Source organism: Taeniopygia guttata, chromosome 3, assembly GCF_048771995.1.
Source record: "Taeniopygia guttata chromosome 3, bTaeGut7.mat, whole genome shotgun sequence".
NCBI lineage: Eukaryota > Metazoa > Chordata > Aves > Passeriformes > Estrildidae > Taeniopygia > Taeniopygia guttata.
The window spans coordinates 65,289,655-65,311,024 of record NC_133027.1 but is presented as its reverse complement, the minus strand read 5'-3'; the positions used below and the strand labels follow the sequence as shown (position 1 = coordinate 65,311,024).

Below are 21,370 nucleotides of genomic sequence, written 5' to 3'. Positions count from 1 at the left end.
TCTGCAAAGGCCAAAAGGCTCTGCTAGAATGTCTAAAAAATTTGCATGCATTTGATAGCAACACATAATAAAAGACAGACACCTACTAACTTCCACAGGCTTTTATGTGACTTCATCTCAAGAGATGTAAACAACTGGTATCACAGGGATGCCTGGATCATTTCAGTTGGACATGCCTTTGCTGGGAGGAAGGGGAAAGTGAGGAATTTAGTTGTGCACAGGGCCTTTGCTAAGTACTGGGTGATGGCACACACAGTTGCAGTGGCCACTGACCAGCGATCACAGGCTGTTTGTCACAGCGAGCAGCAGCACCGGTCTCTGGTTCACAGGCAAACATGCTCTGCCATGCCTCACTGCATCTGGAGGGACACACCCATCACAACCCTGCCGTGCTCCAGATGTGGGAACAGAGCTAAAGTGAGATGCAAACTGAATGTGTGGGTCTGATGAAGAGTACAACTCACATGGGGAGGGACCCGCATTACTGGCTGGCAGGGAGAGGTGCTTGTTAGGAAGGTAACACTGGTGGCAGCAACCATTTTGAGTCCAAGCTCAGTGAGGGAGACTTATAGGAAGATAGGGGGGAGAAAGGATGGATGTTCAGTACCTCAGGACACCAAGTCTGGGAATCATTACTGTTATGTAACCTGGAGAAAGTGGAAGTTTTATCCAAGTATTCTGTGAAGTGGATCCTATTACTTTAGAGAAGGCAATATCACCCTCTCATCAAGTTCTTCTGACAAAGGTGAGGTTCTTGATGCTAAAACTCACTCTAGTTTGCTGACCATCCTCTGCAAAGCTCATCTATAAAGTTACTTATCCCTGAAAGGCAAGGTACTTAGCTCTGAAATGTAGTTGCTTTGTGATGACATTAGCAAGAGGTTCAAAAGACTATAACTCCAATTTAGAGAACTTGGGTGGTGGGAAGGATTATTTTGGAAACTTGCAATGTGAACCTTCATGAATTTAAGTCTGAGTTTATGTTCTCCTTGTATAATTTCTCTTTTCTAAGTTTATTTTTATTTCACCATCTTTAAAAGATTTTTGAGAGTAGAGGAAAATCCAGGCAAAGTCAAGACATTCTCTCCTTCCATGAAAAACTTGGCATTCACAAGGGGAGGGAAAAAAAAGCAGCAGGAATTCCAGTATATTTTATCAGAAATATTTTGTCTTTAAGACAAATGAGGCAAAATAGAGGAACGATTAACACCAGAAAAGCCTTCGTTTTTATAACACCGAGAATATACCCACAGCTTCTGATGAAAATAAGCTAACAGCAAGCAGATATTACCAGTTAAATATCACTATGAAGGCTTTATAAATAAACCTCTTTCCTTGCTCAAATATTGATGGAGCAATTCATATTACAGGGCCCTTTGTGTGTCAAAGTTGCACAGCCTGCAAAGATCATAACTGTCAATGCAGATCACATCATTTCTGTTCTGGCCTCAAAGTTATTTGTATAGTTAAGAAAGCAATACTACTCTGAAAATAGGAGGGTTTTTATTAATGGTCCATTTGCTCATTTAGTTTTGAACTATTATCTGATAAGTACGGGTAGGAACCTTTAGAAGGCAAATTTTCTGATCTGATGCAGATTGGTAAAAATTATCTTGGATTCATTCTTATTTTACTGCAGTTATTACAATATTCCAAATGTAATCACATATGCATCTCCTAATTACAGTCTCATGCACCCTCTGTAGAACTGATAATGACTACATCCTTCCCTACCCCTTTCTCAGCCTAGCAATATAATTTCCATATAACCTGGACTGAACTTGATGAGTTTGTTCTTGCTTCTCTCCAGATCTCCCAGTAGAAAGCAGAATTTCTCTAATTTCTGTGTACTACAGATAATGCTGTGGGTGGACACCAAACAGAAAACATTGCTTGGCAAATCTAACTATTGCTAAAAAATTATCTTGTACACACAAATCTAAACAAGAGATGTCATCAAAAGAATTACACACATATAAAAGATACTTAGGACCAGAAAAAAATCAAAACATTTTCCCATACAACCTTTGTGATATTGCTTGCATTTGTTTAAAATATTAACCTCAGACAAAGAAAATACTAAACTGTGCTCAGAATCTAGCATAACTCCAGCCATCTGATAAACCTTGTACAAAGATCATTGTAAGGTCTTTCACCTGGGAAAACATAGTCTGGGAATGCAGCATAGGCTGGGATCTATTGCACTGGAGAGCAGCTCTGTGGTAAGGGACCTGGGGGCCCTGAAAAACAAGCAGCTAAATATGAGTGAACAGTGTGTTTCTTCAGCTAAGAAACCCCTGGGATGCTGGGATGTATCAACAGGGGTATCACTATGAGGGATAAAGAAGCCATTATTCCACTCTATTCAGTGCTTGCCAGGGCACTTCTGGAATAATACGTTCAGTTTTGGTTCTCACTATAGACAAAAGATGTGGACAGGCTGGAGAGGGTCCAGAGAATGGCCACAAAGATGAACAAAGGACTGGAAGGCTGCCATATGAGGAAAAGCTGTGTTTGTTCAGCCCTGAGGAACAGGCTTAGAGGAAGCATTATCACCCTCCAGTGGGTAAAGGGTGGCTACAAAGAAGATGGAGACTCCCTTTTAACGAGGAGTTGCAAGGAAGATTCAAAGGGTGATAGACACAAGTTACTACTGGCGACTTTCCAATGGGGCACAAGATGAAAATTTTTCAAAATTTGAATAATCGGCCTTTGGAATCATCTCCCAGAAAAGCAGTGGATTTGCTGGCGTTGGACATATTTGAGGTTCAGCTGGACAGGGTGTTGGGCCATGATACACATAGGGTATACTATACTATAAATATATTTGAAAACATGCTTCAAAATAGCTGAGCTAATCTGACTAAAAGTATTTTGACAATATTCCCTGTAATAAAAAAGAAAGATGGACACCAGTAGCTAACAGGAGGGGTTGCTACATCAAGGGTTTCCAGCAGACACAAACTAAATGCTAACATAAGACAGGCAAATAAACACACAAACCAACCACCTAAGGAATGGATACTTCTGCACTAAATAATTCATCAGCTAGGGATGAAACCTTATGTAAGAATGAACATTAATTTCTGCAACAGTCTCAATACAAATAGGGAAAACAACACTGGACAAACTCATAAGAAGATGATGCCAAAGAAATAGCACACAAATTTCATGAATAAAACGACTTTGTACAGATCTAGTTGGCTGTAGTCTGCATGCAATTAAGAAGTTTCTTTTAAAATTAAGGATTCATATTGAACTACACAAAAAATATAGCCCAGCTCCATTAAGCAACCCAGTTTAAAGTTAGGCCAGCAAGTGAGTATTTGTAAACGTTATGCAATGTATAGAACATATCTTCTTACCTCCTACACTGACACAAGAATTGAAATTTCAGCATAAGATGGGGAAATATTCTATGCCAACCAAAAAGCAAAATCTCACTCACTCACAGAAGGGCAAACACAGTAGTTGGGGCAACTCTATGCAGCCTCACACATACAAATTAATACCTTCATTTACACCTGAGAATTTAAATTTCACTTCCACTGTTTATATAAAAGTAATCATCTCACTCTGACCTTCATACTCAAAATTACCCAGGAAATTACTTCCAGACGTACAGGACGCACCTAACTTCAAAACTAGAGCAATCACTGAATAAAGATACATTCAGTGGAGTGAAAACATTTGTTTCTTTCTCACTTGACAACATCCTCAGGGGAAACAAAGATTTAAAAAGACTTTACTGAAAGTCAAGAATTATACAAATTCATGGAGAAGAACACCAAACGCAATGCACACTACAACATTCAGTCCTTTCTCCCAAATCTTCCTTGAATGTATGACAGAATAATTTTGAGTTTTCCTTCTCCTCAAATCCAGAAAAATCACAAACAAAATCATAAAAAAAAATAGTCCTAATTCTTTCTTCCTAAATAAGAAACTTTATATGACAAGAGTACTGGGACATTGGACCAGGTTGCCCAGGGAAGTGAATGCCTCTTTGTTGGAAGTGTCCAAGGGCAGTCTGAGCAATCTGATCTAGTGAAAGATGTCACTGCCCACAGCAGGGGCTTGGACTAAACGGTCTTTAAAAGGTCCCTCCAACCCAAACCACTGTTATTCTATGATTCTATGAATACAGATGTTCAGAAACCTCTAAGAACGTGTCAGAAGAGAAATAGTCTTCTCTCAACCCAACCCAAGCTCAAGTCAAGTGCATTTTCCTCAGTCTTAGGATGGGCTTCTCATCCATATTCTTTCCAGGGGTTTGTGTTTGTTTGTTTTAAAGAGTGGTAGAACTGGATTCCCATTTCAGGCGCTCCTGTTTCACACAGATGGTGCCTTTACAAAGAAGCTTAGCTTTTATTGCACTCTGGTACCAATTTAAAACCTTGACACTGAAACCAAGTCTTCATGACAGCACTCACCTGCAGTCAGGTGGGATCAACAGTGGTGTGAGAGACCAGCTTAAATATTCACATGTTCTCTATCAAAGCTTTCACATACAACCATTAGATTTTTCCCCTATAACAGTGGGTGGTAGTGTACTTTCACTAGAACGTGATTTCACCATGAATTTGCAAGTTATAATTACCAACTTTCCGCAGCTCAAAAGAAGTATCAAAGCAATGTCCAGCTGCCAGGAGGAGTACTGCATAATTAATTCCTGCTGGTAATGTTGGCTCTGATTCAAATGCCTTCTTGAACCTAGGAAAACAAATATTCAAGCTTACTTTGTAAATAATGCAATGTAGTTGGGGCATCATTACAGTTTTAGGTAATTTAAGAGCTTATCTTCTGTTTACACAGCAAGAATCCATAGAAGCAAAAATATTTTAGTGTTTTCCACACATTCTTTGTGGTTATTTTTAGGAGTCTGGTATTTATACATCCTCCTCCCATTTCCTTTCCCCCCACACAACAAGCACAGATCCTAATCATCCATTCCAGTAAAATTATCCCAGTAAAGTTACAGTATCTTACAATATTTTTTTCAAGATCAAATAAAACCGAATAATACTATCAGTTTGTAAAGGACATGTTTCAGAGTTATATTTATTAATAAGCTCATTAACTTAGTCTTTAATAAATGAGTTTTCATTGACTTGAAACTTTAGATTTTATTGTGTATCTGCTACAATGGCACACACAGAAGCAAATTATACAAGAATATATCTCACATTTAGCTGTGATTTCAGCTACTCCAAATTTTATTTTTTACTGAGCGTCTTATTGACACTGTCCTTATGAGTTCACATAAAACAGGACTATACCAGATTTCATTCTCCTCAAGAGGAACTGCGCAATCAAGAGAAATGGCAGAGGCATTAACTTAGGCTCAATCTTGTCTTAAAAGAAGTGGAGGTGCTCACACCAACACAGCACACACTATCCTCATGCTAGCAATGCCAGTAGCTGTGATAACAGCAACAGGACCTCAGAATAAGAACACCTTTGATTGCAGGTAAATATACACATATTCTCACCTCCATAGGGAGAAGGCAAAGACTACTATCATATGCGAGTTAAGGAGCACAAGAAATTTAGACAACACAACTCACTACAGTAAAAGAAATACAGTTTAAATTTACTTTCTAAAGGATGAAAAAAATACAGACAAACAAATGGAATATATCAAAAAATGTAAACAGGTTGTGACATTAGTGTAAAAAGAAAGAAAAAAAACCAAGCTGTGCAAAACCTAAGGATTCGACTTCTAGACCATGCTTTGACATGCAAGCAAAGCTAAGGCATTTTATGCCACCAGGCCAAAAGTATGGCTGGTTTTTAATTTGTTTGTTTGTTGTTTTTTCTGCTCTAATCATTAATGACTTTGCATCTTTTAATGTAAGATCTGCTCTCCAAAACTGCAAGACAGGCTTCTCTTCAATCTGCTACATATATATACTTTTTATACTTCAGCTGCCCACCTCCAAAGAACTTAATCATTAGACAAGCGCCTACTGCTCTAAAGAAAAGCAAGAGAAGCAGAAAATACTAGATCTTTTTCTTTCATCATTTTTATTTCATGCAATTTTCTCTTGTACTGCGAGTTACAAAAAAGTGCACATAGAAAATATTTTTGGCTCACCTAAAAAACCCCAACCAACACATAGACACAAAAAAATCCAACCTAAAACCAAAAAAAACCCCAAAACAAACAAACAAAAACAAAGGAAAAACCCTAAACAACCAAACAGCCCATCAAAATCTGTCAACTAAACAGAACAACACACTCACTGATTCTAAGTATATACATCTAAGAGAAGCCCTTTAGCTGGCATTATCTGTTTGGAGACACAGTGATGTTGGGAACTGGATCACTTTTTCTGCCCTAGAGATCTCCCAGGCTGTAATTCTCATGCAATACAAAAAGGAGAGAGGAAAGATTGACTGAAGTAAAAGAAAAAGCCTTGGAAATTAGTGGTTTTGTTCCAATATAAGAAAGACTGTACTTTTGGAAAAACGTTGAAGTTGTTGACATTAGAGAAAATGCTGCAGTGCAGACACTGAATTAGAGAGGTAGCAGTGAAAAGATATGAATAAAGACTGGCTACCTTTGGTAAGTCTGATTCACACTGTCAGTGTGAAACAGGAAAGTGACAGTTAATAATTACTCTTTCATATATTCTCTCATATTTATATGAAAGATATCTTTTATTCTGCTTTCTAATTTTCACAAAAGCACATTGTTGGTTTGGTTTTTTTAATTGGAATAGACCAAAGTACCTTGACATTACCAGTTGTTGCAAAACCAACACTTTGATTCTGCTGCTAAATTCTCTTTATCTCATGCAATTCACTGTACTTCCCTTATATCTTAATTTTTCTAAGACTGAGATAATTACCTTTATCTCAACATAACATAGCACTGCCATGGAGGCATTGCTCCTGCACACACCTTGTCCTGTTTTACCCTGCTGTAGCACTAGAGTAGGCTTCCTCCTTTCTAAGAGCTTTTCATTGAGTTATGAGTCAACCTTTCAGCATGTCAAGCCTGCTGTATGACTAACACTAGAAAATCAAATCAATATCCAATATAAAATATAAACCAAAAGCAATTGGACCATCTGGTACAGCCTCCGTCCAAACTCCAGCTTGACTCAACAGAGATCTCCTTGTTTTGTGGCAGGAGGTGCACAGAGCTTTCTGTATTGGGTCTCAGTTGCCAGATATTTCAGGGATTATTTAAGCTCTGGCTGACCAGCACCCTACCCCTGTGCAGGAACTATCATCCTCTGTCCTTTCCTAGACTAGAATGCCTGCAATCACTTCCCATCATCAGCTCTATGATTATCATGATTGCTAAGATGTATTTATTCAAAGTGTGTTAAAATAGCTACATAACTCACCACTCTTATACATACAATAAAACAATACAGTTAATTATGTTTGACAATATCAAAGTTTATCTGTTCATATTCATAAGGTACTATGAACAAGGAGAAAGCAAGATGTACAATACCAAGAGTAATTTGCATGTAATTCAGTCTGCAATAATGCCTAAAATTTGTATACAGAACTACACTTTTCTTTTTATCATGTTCATGACATGAGCAAAATACAGTGTTTACAAAAGACTCTTAAAAGTTTTTTACAGGCTTTGTGCTTTACAGGAAATGGAATTTTTTTTTAATCCAAAATTGTGCCAGGAGGAATGAAAATAATAATATGTTGCATTCCTGTTATTTCAACATCTTCTAAAATTCCAGTAAGAATTGCCAAGCTGTAAAGACTGACCAGAAGTTATAAACTGCATTTGTATTCTGAGGCCATAACTGGTAAACAATTTTATCTTATCTTTTATGAGAGACAGCTCTAAGCTGAAGTTTACTGAAAACAAGTGATAAATGACAAAGAAAGAAGAAAGCTTCCATTTTAAGCATTCACTTCAACAAGCAGCTGATGAGCACAAGACCAGAGCTAAGACGTGATGTGCAGGACACATAAATGCAAATTGTCTGTATCCTCATCAGAATGCAGAGAAGCAGCTCATCCAGCAGAAGTCTAGGATGACATCCCATGCCTTTATTTTCTAACCACTTCCATGTAACAATGATTTAGTGCATTTCAAAAGCATTAAAATAACAAGATTCTTGTCTCTAATATGAGGATAAGAATTCAACTATTATTGACTAGTCATTGTGTGCTTCTTTGACTACTGATGCTACTGTAGTCCCCTGCAATGTGCCTATACTATATGATGATGATAAAACTTCTATTACTATACAGTGATAAAACTTTTGTCAGCAAGTTTGGAACAGTCATACTGGTTGAGAGTAAAACCTCTAAGCCTAGCTAGCTAATATCTGTCAGATTCCAGATATGCCAATCAATTGATGACTGATTATTCTCTGGCCCAGGTTCCTAAGAACAATACAGTATAACAGGAGACTTCATATTTTGGAAAAGTGATGAGTTTAATCGACGCCTAAACTTCAGGTCTCTAAGGTACTTCAAGAACTTTGCAGAATCTCTCATTATCAACAAATAAGCAAGGAAATTTAGAAGATTCGTTCTATCCCCTAAGGTTGCCAAGTATTTGGAAAGTAAAACTGTTCAAATACATTCTTGTTTGAGGAATATTTTTCTAAAGCTAACAAAAGGACATAGACCAGGAAAATAGTACTCACCAGAAAGTTGCTCTGTCCCTGCTTTCTATATCTATGAACCCAGATTCCAAAAACATGTCCTTATAAATTCGACCAACCAGGCAGTACATATCTGAAGCTACTTGGTCTTCCTGCTCTACAAGGGGAATCATAATTTCTAGAGCTTTTTGTCTGTCTCCAGGCAGATTTCTCCTGTTGAAAATAATAATTTTGATTTTAAAAAGTTAACAAGAAATAATTTTTCACTACTGTTTTTAATATACATATGACTTCATCCATGTAAAATGACGGATAGACACAATGGACTATGTTATTTATACACACTTACCCCCTTCTTCTTTTTTTTTTTTTTTGCTTTTCTTTATGTCATGGAAAACCTTTATAAATACCCCTAAACATAACTTCTCTCTCTCATGAAGCATCAGCTATAGCAAAGCACTGAAAACAGCATCAAGAACCTCCAGGGAAATTCTTAGAAGGATCATGAGTTACTTCCTTATAAAATAGAAAAATATGAAACTTGATTTCATATCTAGTAATTCTTTCAATGTAATTCATGCTCTAAAGGAAAAAAAATATTCAATCTTGTGTTTGTGATTTTACTTTTTATATACAATTTGACTGTGAAGCAAAACATCCAAAAAGCACAAACCAGATTGAACTCCCATGATAGGTTTATGAGTTAAGCCAATAAGGCAATATTAAAAGAAGTACTTCAGACAAATAAACCACATAATTGCAAGCATTAGACACTTCCTCGTGAGTCACAGTTTTGGTACATACATCGCTCAGTATGAAAAGTTTAGAATTTTAACATGTTTGTGTACTGAACAATCAAATTACTCCATTTTCAACATTTCCACATCTTGTATTGACTATCACTTATTCAGATTAATGAATTTAATGAGAATAAAACCAGTACGGCAAATAATGTTTTCCCACATGGATTATTTACACTTAGCTGGTCTTCAGAGACAGAAGTCCCTTCTTTTATTTCTATTTACTTTTCCATCATCAATGCCCTCACATTTCTTGATTTAGGTCAGACTAATCCTGTCTAATTGAGCTGCTCCATCCTTCTGTACTAGTGACCTGGATTAAAAGCAAGAGACATTTTTTTTCACAGCAAAGATTCAGAAGCACAGAGTATTCCAGACCTGCCTAAGCTCACAAAATATTCCCTAAGGTTTCAGTAAGGAGAAAGTTACAATTAGCCAAAGTAATTCCTTCTTGGCACACCAAAGCATGAATGTTTTCATGGCTATCATGGCTTCTAGTTTAATGGCTAGTGTGGAAATGAGAGGAATAGGAAAATCTCATCTGGACTCCTTTGGATGTACTATATAGATCTTTCATCAGATACTATTAGAGCAACATCTTGAGTCACAGAATCAGTGAAGTATACGGATACGCCCGAAAAGATTATGCTGCAATTTTCCAGGTTTTCAGTGCCTCAATGAACTAGTCCTGTTTCCGAAGATGACTTTGTTTCTAAAGAAAACTGTGACCTTGAGGTTGAAACAACACATTGCAACTGCAAGGAACAACTAGTGACCCTTGTGAAGGCTCTGTAGAAGTGGCAGGTACATGCTGGATTATTTAATCTGCAAAACTTCACATATTTATGTCAAAGTGGAAACAAAAAAGGCACAGTATTTATACCTTCATTTACCTTCATCTACTGGTATAAAGGCACAAGGAAGAATCTGGACACTTTATTCAGACAAAAAATGCCAGACAGCTGTCTTTTACTTTTTTCTTTTTTTTTCTCTTTCAAAACCAGGTTTATTTTTTTCAAGTAATTCCTTGTGGCATGTTTTGACATCACTTTCACATGATATGCAGTTTTAAGCCTCCTCAGTGAACCTGAATTACAAAATTCAAATCTGTGAGAAGCAGAGCCATCTATCAACATTTGCTGTACTTGACAATTTTGATACCTGTTGACACCTGGTCTACTCTTCTAAAAGTCAACTGCAAAATGTTCACTGTGATAACAGCAATGGAGCAGAGAATATCTGTAATTTCCTCTGAAAAAAACACCCTTCTTAGTCGCTTGCCTAAATGTCAGCATCTTAGAAAGAAAATCTAGCCTTGGCTTTTATTTAATCAATAGAAACAGTGTAAGTTGCTCCACGTATCATATTTTGCCCATGTTATCAGAGGATGTGAAAATTAGTTAATCATCATAACACAATAAAATCCTCCTATGGACGTTTGATGAAAGGTCTGCTTCTGTTTCCTAACATTATCAGAACTCAGACTTGAATGAGATGATGTCTTTGCCAGCACCAATGATGCAGCACTGTCACTCACACAGCAATGTTAAAAGTGTATTTTACAGAAGAAAAATATTGTTAGGTATTTGTTTGCTTTAATTTATGTACTGAAACAAAAAATAATGCAAACCAAAGACAAAGACAATTCAAGGGCAAAGCCAATTCAAACATACTAAAGGAAAGGGAAAGAAATTTGATACTATGAGATAAAAAGAAGCTTAGAATCCACAGAGCTGCTTCAGTCAAAATCATAGGACTGAATATAAAGATTCCAGTAGGGAACTTCACACAGGATTACCCATCCCTTACAAAGTTTGAAGTTTTCATTCACTGTTCCACAGCAGAAGGAAGGGTATATTCTTACCTGTTTAGTGCAAATGCATAATGCAACCTCACATGGTGGTGTGAAGCCAAGTCAAAAGTGGGTAGTTTTTCTAAAGTTTTCACCAATTTCACAATGGAATCATAATCCTTCCAAAAGAAAGGGATAATAAAGTTTTAAGTGGCTGTGCTGAGGTATGCCTAAATAAACTCCTCTTCAACCTAAGCAGTTATAATTTCATACTAAGAAGTATATTCAGTCCATTTTTAGATTTCAGTTTATTCAGTCTCAAATTGGAAATAGCCTAGCACTAATCAGAGATGGGAATGTGTGCAGTATTTAGCAGGGAGGTCCAATTTGGTCTCCTGTGCTGCTTCAACATGGTCCTGTGGGAATTTTCATAGATCTATTTCACTATTAAAGTAAGGAACTGAACACACTTCAATTCTTATATTGTGCAGACATTACAAAGCTAACTGCATTTGAAATGAGGCATTTTAAATCTCTGAAGTAGTCATAAGCCACAAAAACAAGACTCTTTAATACCACAGCTTTTAAAGTAGCTTACTCACTGATATATTTAAAAAACAAATAAAAATAAAACATCAAACTCAAACCACTTCATGTTTAAGGAGTGATAGTTGAAATTACGAATAACAAAGCAAGCAATTACCAGCATCATTCCAAAACCTGAAATATGAACTATTTATGTTTCCATAAGAAATGTCACCAGCTTTGGTGAAAAATAATACATTGGCCTATCAATAGCTTTTAACTGCATGCTGTTCATCACACAGCAGTGCTGAGATGGAGAAGAGTTATTACATATCACATACTTTATAGGTACTGTTATAAAACCCTTTTCTGCTATGGAAAGGCAAACAGTGAAACTACAAAACAAAATAAAAACTTCAGAGAAGACACCATAAAAGATTTTTACTGATGTGCTTTATCCACACATTTTGTTTTAAAAATCTGTGCCAAATACAGAATACCAAAAATTTCTGTGCCAATGTAATTTAGTTTACTATTCTTAGTAGTAAACTCCTACCTGGATGTCTCTGTAGGACAGCAGCAAGTTTATTACAATGTCAGCAGACAAGACTTCAACGTTATCGACTCTCTGTCGAATCCTTGCCAGCTCTGCTGCGAGCTCTTTGCCCGTGTAAAGCGTCCGAGCCTTTCTGATGTCATTCAGAATGGATTCCCGGAAATACTGGCTGGAGAGGAACAAGTTCACATCAGCACAGCTCTCCCACAGTGCATGTGCAAAACATGCATTGATGGAGCAGTGTCAGTGCAGAGATTTGGTCAAGCTGAACTATTAAATATCAGTTTTTCTGAACAGAAGGCAAAAGAGGCTGACATTTATCTTGCTAGCCAGAATATTTGTGTTTTACATGGGTGTACAAGAAGACAACTCACCTGGAACTGGCCTGTGCCACCTTCAAGAGCTGAATAAAGCGATCCACCAGAGGTAAGCATATAGGCCCAAGCAGAGACTCAAAACCAGGCGGCATCAGCTCTGTGAGTCCCTTCACAAAACTGCTATCACAGCAGTACACCTTGTTATGTGGAGTTATCATGTAAGGAACAAATATGTAGTTCCCTGTGCACATCTGCAGGGAAACAAGGGGCAATATTTAGGGCAGTTATAGTTTGGCAAGCCAAAGCATGAAACAATTGCATCTACCACCTGCAGAATTCCACCTGTTAAAGTCAAAGGGAGACCTGCTGCTTACTTCAGCAAGACTGTTTTGACTCATAAATTCAGTTTTCACATCAAATATGATATACACCTGAAATTTATTCTTTCAGATTTTTGATATCCTTCCTGTAAAATCAGTCTTTTCAGAAGTATCAAGTTGACCTTAAAATTGTAATTGGCTCAATACTAAAATAATTCTCAGGCCACACCCTGAAGAGGCAGATGGAATCAAAAGAAGCTGAGGTACTTGTTTTTCAAGGTGACATGATCAGAAGAAAACAGTACAGTTTGGTTCACAGATATGAGAAACAGTAATACAATCTAGTTGCCTCACAACAGGACAACCATAGAGAAAATTAATCCTCATATGAACTGCAAAATTACTCAAATAGTTTTGCATTCAAAAAGCAAAATAAATTCCCTACTATGTAGAAAATATTTTCAGTGGGACTTAAAATCATACATAGCTCAGAATAATCACTTACAAAGCACCTCAGCATTGCTAAACTGCATTGATTTTTATATACCAATGTATGACAGATATTTTGCAAAAAAAAAAAAAAAGAAGAAAAAAGAAAAAAGAAAGTGTCTTCCAAGGAAGAGGGAGGCAAGATGTCTGCTGACTGTGGTATGTGTGTGAGTACAGATTTATGTGCAGAGAAAGTTGCTGAATATCTGTACTTTAAAGAGTCTTAACTACGAGACAGAATACCAACAAACTTGGGAGGAGTTTGTCCATTCATGTCTTGAAGCTCAGACTCCATTACTGAAGTGCCCATCAGCAGCCCAACCATAAAAGCCTTAAGGAAGCATTTCTTGAGACTTATCATTTTTAGTATGTCTAAATTATTTTCAAGGTTAATTAGTTTCTGTTCAGCTGCTTTAAGTCTCCCAGAAGTCAATACTGCAATGCAGACAGCACTTCAGAAACACCCTGCCTAGCTGAGCTCCACGGATTGAGAGGGCAGTGACTGAATAGTTTTTGAATGCAAAATACCAACTGTGTGCTTAAAACATGCATTTTAATCTGCATTATTAGATTTTTAAAACACGGAGGGATTGAAGTAGTCAAGTTTGCAAAACATGTGTATAGATATGTCAGCAAGTATCATATGTCATATTTGTGTACAAATCAGAGACTGATATTCAGTAGCAAGTAGTATGAAAAGTACAGGAATTATTTTTTAATTACATCCATCATACTATGAAATTGTAAGACCTCAATATAAAGGCCGTCCCACTGCACTTCTGAGGGGTATCAACAGACTCTGTAAAATCTAAAAATAATTGGTGCAGGCATTTACATGTGGTCAATTGAGATCAACTAACACAGAAGTTGTTTGGAAATTACTGTATACAGTGCCTTTCACGAGGGTTAATTTAGCCTTCTTTCTGTGACCATTGTGAACTACTGCTGCTGAAGAGCTAGGGAGTATTTATCTCTGTGTGACTGCAGCAATTCCAAAGAAAACTTGAGAACTGGGGAGTATATGACAAATTTTTTAACAAGTAACTAAGGAGTGGGATGCCAGAACCCAAACAGGTTGTCTGTGCAACAGAGAAGTGAATTGATACTTCTATTCAAGAATATCCTGGAGTGTAAGGCAATCACATGCTTTTAACAGTGAACGGATGAACTTTTTACCCTGCTAAAATCTAATGAGCCCTACAATCAAAGGCAGAGAGAAAATTATTAATTTGCTGGAAGTGGTTTCAGCAGTTATGAGATGGGTACATTGCCACTGGCATAAGAACCACTATTACACATAGGCAGACTGTTCTCCAGCTTTCCTTTTCTAGGTAAAGGAGAAAAAGGTTGAGAAGTCAGAGTCAAGAAAAAGGGCTACAGATTTCCAGAGAAAAACATTTTACTTCCTAATGTTTATTCAGCGCATTAAAAATAAATTCAAAACTGTTTGCAGGAAGACCTTCTCAGACCTCTGGCACACTGTTTCCAATGCTAAGGCCTTAAATAAAAATCAGCTCTGAAAAAGGATGTTCCCATCTTTTGAAGTTCACAGAATCCAAGGTTTACCCTTGTAAAATGGTCATGGCACCTACAGAGATTGTACCAGAGTCTTAATCTTTAATTCTACCAGGAGGAAAACTGCTCTCCCTAGAGATGACAAGTGTCTGAATCCATTACAGAGCACGAGCTCTTAGAAACTCATCCTGAGTGCACTTTCTGTAGGAAGTACTTATTTATTTCAGTGAAACAAGACAGCCAGCAAAAGTTAGTTTATATGCATTCCTCCTGCTAGCTGAGGGGGGAAAAGAAAAGCTGGTTATAATATAGAGCCTGGCATAGAAGACATGCAGACCCAAGAGTCTTTGGAAGCAGCGGACAGGGAAGAACTTAACAGTAAAAGACAGGAGAAAACACTGTGGGAAGAAAAGAGGAAAAAAATGAATCCATTCACAGTTGTTCAGAGGCCCCTCAGGGGTCTCAGGGAAGAATCTCACCCTGATATTCGGTAGCAAGTAGTGTGAAAACACAGTGGCCTTTCCCTCAGCCAGGGCATCACTTTGCTTCTTAACTTAACCTAGATAGTTATCTTCTGTGGGAACTCTGTATCTACAAAACTTCTCAAATTTGGCTGAAATCTACCACACAGAAAAGCAGGCAGATACAGAACAAATGTGGGGGATGAAAAACCAGTACAAGCTCTTAAGTTTCATTTCCTTAGGAAATACACTTAAAAAAATAAAAAGAGCACACACGCAATAAAGCTATGAAACACAAGAAATACTGACCTCAATTTCACTTCCCTAGCTAAAGAGTACAGTAGGTAGATATTTAACAGCTAAAACTAACAAAGGCAGACATGCAATAGCTCTAGTGTCAAAAGAAAAAAAGAATTAAAAATTGTATATTATTTACTAAAGGTGGTGGTGGAAGAAAGATAAACAGTGACGGCAAGACCGCTTTTGTATAACAAAGTCTATAGTCCCCTACTCTGGAAACATGTTGTGTTATCATCACAAATTCTCATTGCAAAGAGCCCAGCTCCAGCTGCATTTGGACTATGATTACGGTGGGACCCAAGAGAAACCAAACTGTAAGGGAAGCAGTTGTGGAGCTACTCTAAATGTCAGACCACTTTGAACCATTTTCCCTAAAACAGAGTGTGTGACTTGCTTCTTTCCTCATTCATCCAGTGATGCAACCTGTCTCAGCAATTTACATCTTTCTCATATTTTTTGTCAAAATATAAGCTACGCTAATTTAAGTCAGAAAGGATCAGGTGGTCTTTCTGACACACTTCCCATCTGCTCACACTTGCTTTATATTTTCACTTAGTACATATTACTAGACTTGGAAGCTTAAATATATTTAACTTATTCTATCAAAATTTGCCTTGTAATACTCCATCCCAACTCTGATCCCACCAAATCTGGTCTTTTTTCTAACCCTGACTTCCCTCTATACTCTAAGTCTATTAAGCATCAAGACAAAATTATTTTACTTTGATCCATTCTTGTGACTCACTATATAATGTAAAATGAAAGTAACACACAGAAGCCTTTCAATGAACCCAGGATATTTTTGAAGGAGTAGGATCTTAAATATAATTGTAATATTCTATTATCTTAACACCCTTTAAAAAACATGGGTTGAATACAGGGGCTTCAAAAATGGGTGGGAATAGACACCCTCAATCAAGAACAAGTGGTTCAAGATTCATTTTACAACCCTCTTCCTTTATAAAACCTTCATTATGCAAGGTTCAAAAGCTCAAATTACTCTAGTGAAAATGACAAAGGGATTACAGGGCATCTGAGTTGTATGTTGAAAGGCATTACTGAAAATACTCGGGGCTGGGACAGGCCTGGAGTGTGCATACAGCGAGTTAGATGATCGTTACTGTGGTTCACACTGATGCACAAGAGCTTGGGACATTAGACAGGCAATCCTGGCCTAAGCTTTCAGATCAGCCGAGCTACTTTTATCTGGGAGATATGAACATAGATATCAAAGTCTTGGGCTAGCACACTCAGTACCTAGCAACACCAGGTCATTTTCTGACAGACTATCCATGTCAGCCCATTTCATCAAGTCAGATGAATTAGAAGGCAGAAGTGCTGGCTGGCATCAGTTACACACATAAATGCTTACAATTAAGTGATAGATCCTGTAATTAATTTTTGCAAATATTTTAATTGCTCTGTATTTTTCTAATGTCCCTTTCTCATTTACTGAGGACAAATTTAACAATTCCAAAGCATAAGTAATTTCAGTTAGAGATGTTAAGCTCATGTTTAATAGCTCTATAATTACAGAATTTTAGACAAGGCTTCTAGCTAAACCTAGTGGTCACGGGATCATTAAGCACCTTTTCCTTGCTCAATATCCTTTCTCAGCTTCTGAAAGAAATTAATATAGCATCTACTTCTATTCAAGAGATAATAAAAATCAATAGCATATACTTACATTTTAATGATCACAGTAAGAATATAAACCAGCCCTTCTTTTAACATTCCCCTCTTCTACAGAACTACTTGTGAAAAGGGCAGCTTTTTGGACTTGAATGGGGAGACTATGTCTTCTTAGAAAGAACATCATGAAATAAGATGAACACTACTCTCTCCCTCAAAAAATAAATCTGATGTAATGCAAAAGATTTTTATTTTCAGAAAGTTGCACAGATGAAAAAGACATGGTGCTAGACAAAGGAGCATTTGAGTTCTGGCCAATTAAAGTCACCAATTAATGACTTTTTCTTCAAAAAGAGGGGGAAAACTCTGAAAAAATGCAGAGTCAGTGATGCACAGTCCATTCAATACCTTAAGGTCTTTACTAGCACTGCTCTGTTTGGATCATTTAGCAGTCAAATATCTGCAAACAGAGAAAAACTGCCTTCAAAGACAAGAAGTGTCAAAGAAAACAAAGATTCCCAAAACAAAAACCATCATACTTCAGCCATGAATGGGAGAATCTAGCAGAATCCCACCCACTTGCCAAAATTCAGGTTAACATCTAATGTAACTTTAATAAAAGAAAAAATAAATCATCTGAATTAATAAAAATTGCCATTATCTCTCACAGTAGGAACTGTTCTTCCTGCTGACACTCTTCTAATTAAAAGAACTTTTTTCTAGTTCTCCCACTCATCCTTTTGAAAGATATCTGCTTTTATTTCAATTCTTCTGGTGAAATTTTTAAGGTAGTTCTCTGCACATGTGTATTATGTGTAGCAGATGGCAAAATCATAAACCAAGTTATTAAATCTATTCCCTCCGTGCCCCAAACACACAAAAGTAAATCAAGATGTGCTGATGTTTTAATGAATACAGACTCAGTTCGGGTTTACTTCAAATCCCACTCATATGAATGATATCCTTACTATTGATTTGAAAAGGAACTTAAGTAAGCCTCATGCCTCAAATGAACAGAGGCACAGAGACTGGATCTATACTATTGATACCTCCCCTTTTTTTTTGAGAATATATTATTTCTTTATATACCCAGGAATATCATTCTGTTGCAGCCATGGTACATCCTAAATGCTTGTTTAAAATCATCTTACAGCCTATATGGTCCTTTAATCATATTTACACAGGAAAAAAAGTTACCAACTTTTTCCCAGGAAACTATGTGCTAAATATATTAGTCAAGAATTCACAAAATTAAAGAATAAGCAAGACGTAGTGTTGTATCATAAATAACAAATACCACAGTTATCACTTCCAACAAAATATTTACTGAAGGCTACATAGCATTTTTACATACTTGGATATCAAAAATCAAACTGGCCACAAATCTCTTGTTGGCTGGATAAGGAGTATTAAAAATATTTACCACTATTTCCATGGTGAAAGGAACCAATAGTTAAATATACTCTATGCTACAGTCTTTTAACAGCAGTTATGTGGAGACTCAGAGCTTGCAGAAGCCTCTGGAATGCCTCATCCAGAGTCACAGAATGGGTCAGGTTGGAAGACACCACAGTGGTCATCTGGTCCAACCTCCCCACTCAAGCAGGGTCATCCTAGAGCACATGGTACAGGATTGTGTCCAGACAGTTCTGGAATATCTCCAGTCAGGGAGACTCCACCATTTCTCTGGGCAATTTGTTCTGGTGCTTGGTCACTTGCACAGTAAAGAAGTTCTTCCTCATATTCAGGTGGAACATCCTGTGCATCAGTGTCTGCCCATTGTCTCTTGTTCTAGTTCTTGGCGCCATTGAAAAGAGCCTGGCTCCATCTTCTTGACACCCTCCTTCAGATACTTATAGACATGGATGTGGTCCCCTCTCAGCTGTCTCTTCTTGAGGCTCAACAAGACTAGCTGCCTCAGTCTTTCCTCCTAAGAGATGCTCCCGTCCTTTCAACATCTTTGTTGCTCTGTGCTGGACCTGCTCCAGGAGCTCCATGCCTCCCTTGCACTGGGGATCTCAGAACCGGATGAGTTCTCCCACTCACATTAAAGGAGCACTACACCAAACTGTCTCTCAAGTTACACCTTAAAAAAGAGGCAATTAGGAAAGGCTCTGGAAAACCAGTAAAAATTACAATCATGGAACCATAGAGTGGTTTGGGTTGGAAGAGACCTTAAAGGTCATCTAGCTCCAACATCTGTGATGTGCCCAGGGATACCTTCCACTAGACCAGGTTGCTCAGAGCCCCATACAACCTGGCTTTGAAGACTTCCTGGGATGGGGCATCCATATCTTCTCTGGGCAATCTGTTCCAGGGCCCTACCACCCTCACAGTACATAATATCTTCCTAATACTTAATCTAAACCTTCCCTCTTTGAGCCTGAAGCCATTGCCTTTTGTCCTATCACAACAATCTGATCCCTTCAAGTGTTAGAAAAGCAAAACACTACTAAGGGTGCCTGGCCATACAACATTAACTCTGTTGCTCAATCGCTAACACCTGCAAGTCAGCTGCCCAAGAGAACAACTCCCATTGCCTCCAAGGGCCCTCCTGATCAGACCAGGAGCTTTAATGCAGTCTCACATCCCAGGCAGCCCTCAAAGCTATCTACTACTCCAGTCTGGTGCAAGCAAGCAGCCCAAACTGAAAGGTGTGCACCATGTCAAGGTGTAACTTACTACAGTGGGTTGCAAACCACATGTAGAATACATACACATTAGACACTCAGATTCAGCAAGAAGGCAAATTTAAACAAAAAATTAATAGACCTGCAACTTTCCTCCAAATGTGGTAGAATTTAAACCGTGGAAAATTATGATGAAATTAAAACTGGTTAGCTAAGACTAGCAATGTACAGTCATGAACCATAACCTTTATAGCAACATCTGATGACTGAAACTCTTTACTAGTAATTTCTAGAATGCCTCTGCTGCTTGATTGACCTCGAAAATCAGATAACAGCAAAAACTAAACTAAAGTTTTCAACCAGCAAAATAACTATCTCCTGCTAAGGTATCACTCCCTGTAAAAATACATGGTTTTGGTATTACTGGAACATTTGGAAAAGGTCCAATTAAATAGCTATAAAACCACATATAGCAGGAAATAAGCCAATGTTATCTCGTACTGCTTTGCCCAGACAGGCTCCAGGCAGCTTATCCTTTCTATGCAACATTGCATTGACTATTATTAGGCAGCACAAAAATCCAGCAGAAGAACAAAACTGTTTGCAATAGATTTTTTTTTTTTTTTGTTATCCCACTTTGTTTTAGGGATATAAGGTTTAGGAAAAGCAAACACAAGGCATTTCAGTTAGGCAGATATATATAGATACATAGATACACACACACTTGTTTTGCAACCTTTTTAATCCCCTGGTGCCAAGGACACCATGGTCCTGATATGGCTGATGTTTGCATGCTATTAAAAAACATGTTCTAGAACACCACGACTGAACTCCTTGTTTATTCATATGTGATTTTAATTATTTTTTTTCATATCAGTAACCTCACATGACTATTTTTGGTAAGGGTGAGCTTCTCTAGAACAGAACCTCTGCCATACCCATTTAACCAAAAATCTTATAAATTATGAAGAAATACATTTTTTAGGAAGCAGGTATTATATTCAGTAGTTAGGCATGCACCAACATTGTGAAAAGCCTACTTCCAGATCATTTGGCTGACATCATGCTGAAAAAAATGAGGGGAAAGGAGACAAAGGAGCTGCTAAAACCATTGCACTGACTTCCCTCTTCTAATACCAGGGAAAATACTTCCTCCCAGAAAAGATGTTATGTGGGTGTGCTTGAAAACATCTGAGACTTTCAAGGAACACATTCTTTTTCTGGCATACACTGAAGCATTTCTAAAAGTGATAAATGACAGCGTCACAGTCACCTATCCAAATTTAAATGGAAAACAGAACAATCCTTTCTGGAACAGACGAAGGCCAAGTTGTCATACCTCTCCTTGAGCTTTGGGGACTGTCATTTAAAAACAGGACAAGATGACATCTCCCCTTTATTCTATTTTATCAGTCATCTTCTGCTGGTTTCCTGCT

At 37.5% G+C, this 21,370-nt stretch overlaps 1 protein-coding gene across 1 annotated transcript in view; it reads right to left on the bottom strand.

Moving 5' to 3' along the window:
- MAP3K5 (mitogen-activated protein kinase kinase kinase 5) overlaps positions 1-21,370 on the bottom strand; it is a 98,317-nt gene that overhangs the window by 44,421 nt on the left and 32,526 nt on the right. Inside the window, exons 4-8 of the mRNA XM_002194582.7 lie at positions 12,645-12,838; positions 12,271-12,439; positions 11,262-11,368; positions 8,640-8,810; positions 4,601-4,713 (exon numbers count right to left, since the gene is read on the bottom strand). Of these exons, the coding sequence (XP_002194618.4) occupies positions 4,601-4,713; positions 8,640-8,810; positions 11,262-11,368; positions 12,271-12,439; positions 12,645-12,838 (754 nt within the window). The remainder of the gene's footprint in view (positions 1-4,600; positions 4,714-8,639; positions 8,811-11,261; positions 11,369-12,270; positions 12,440-12,644; positions 12,839-21,370) is intronic.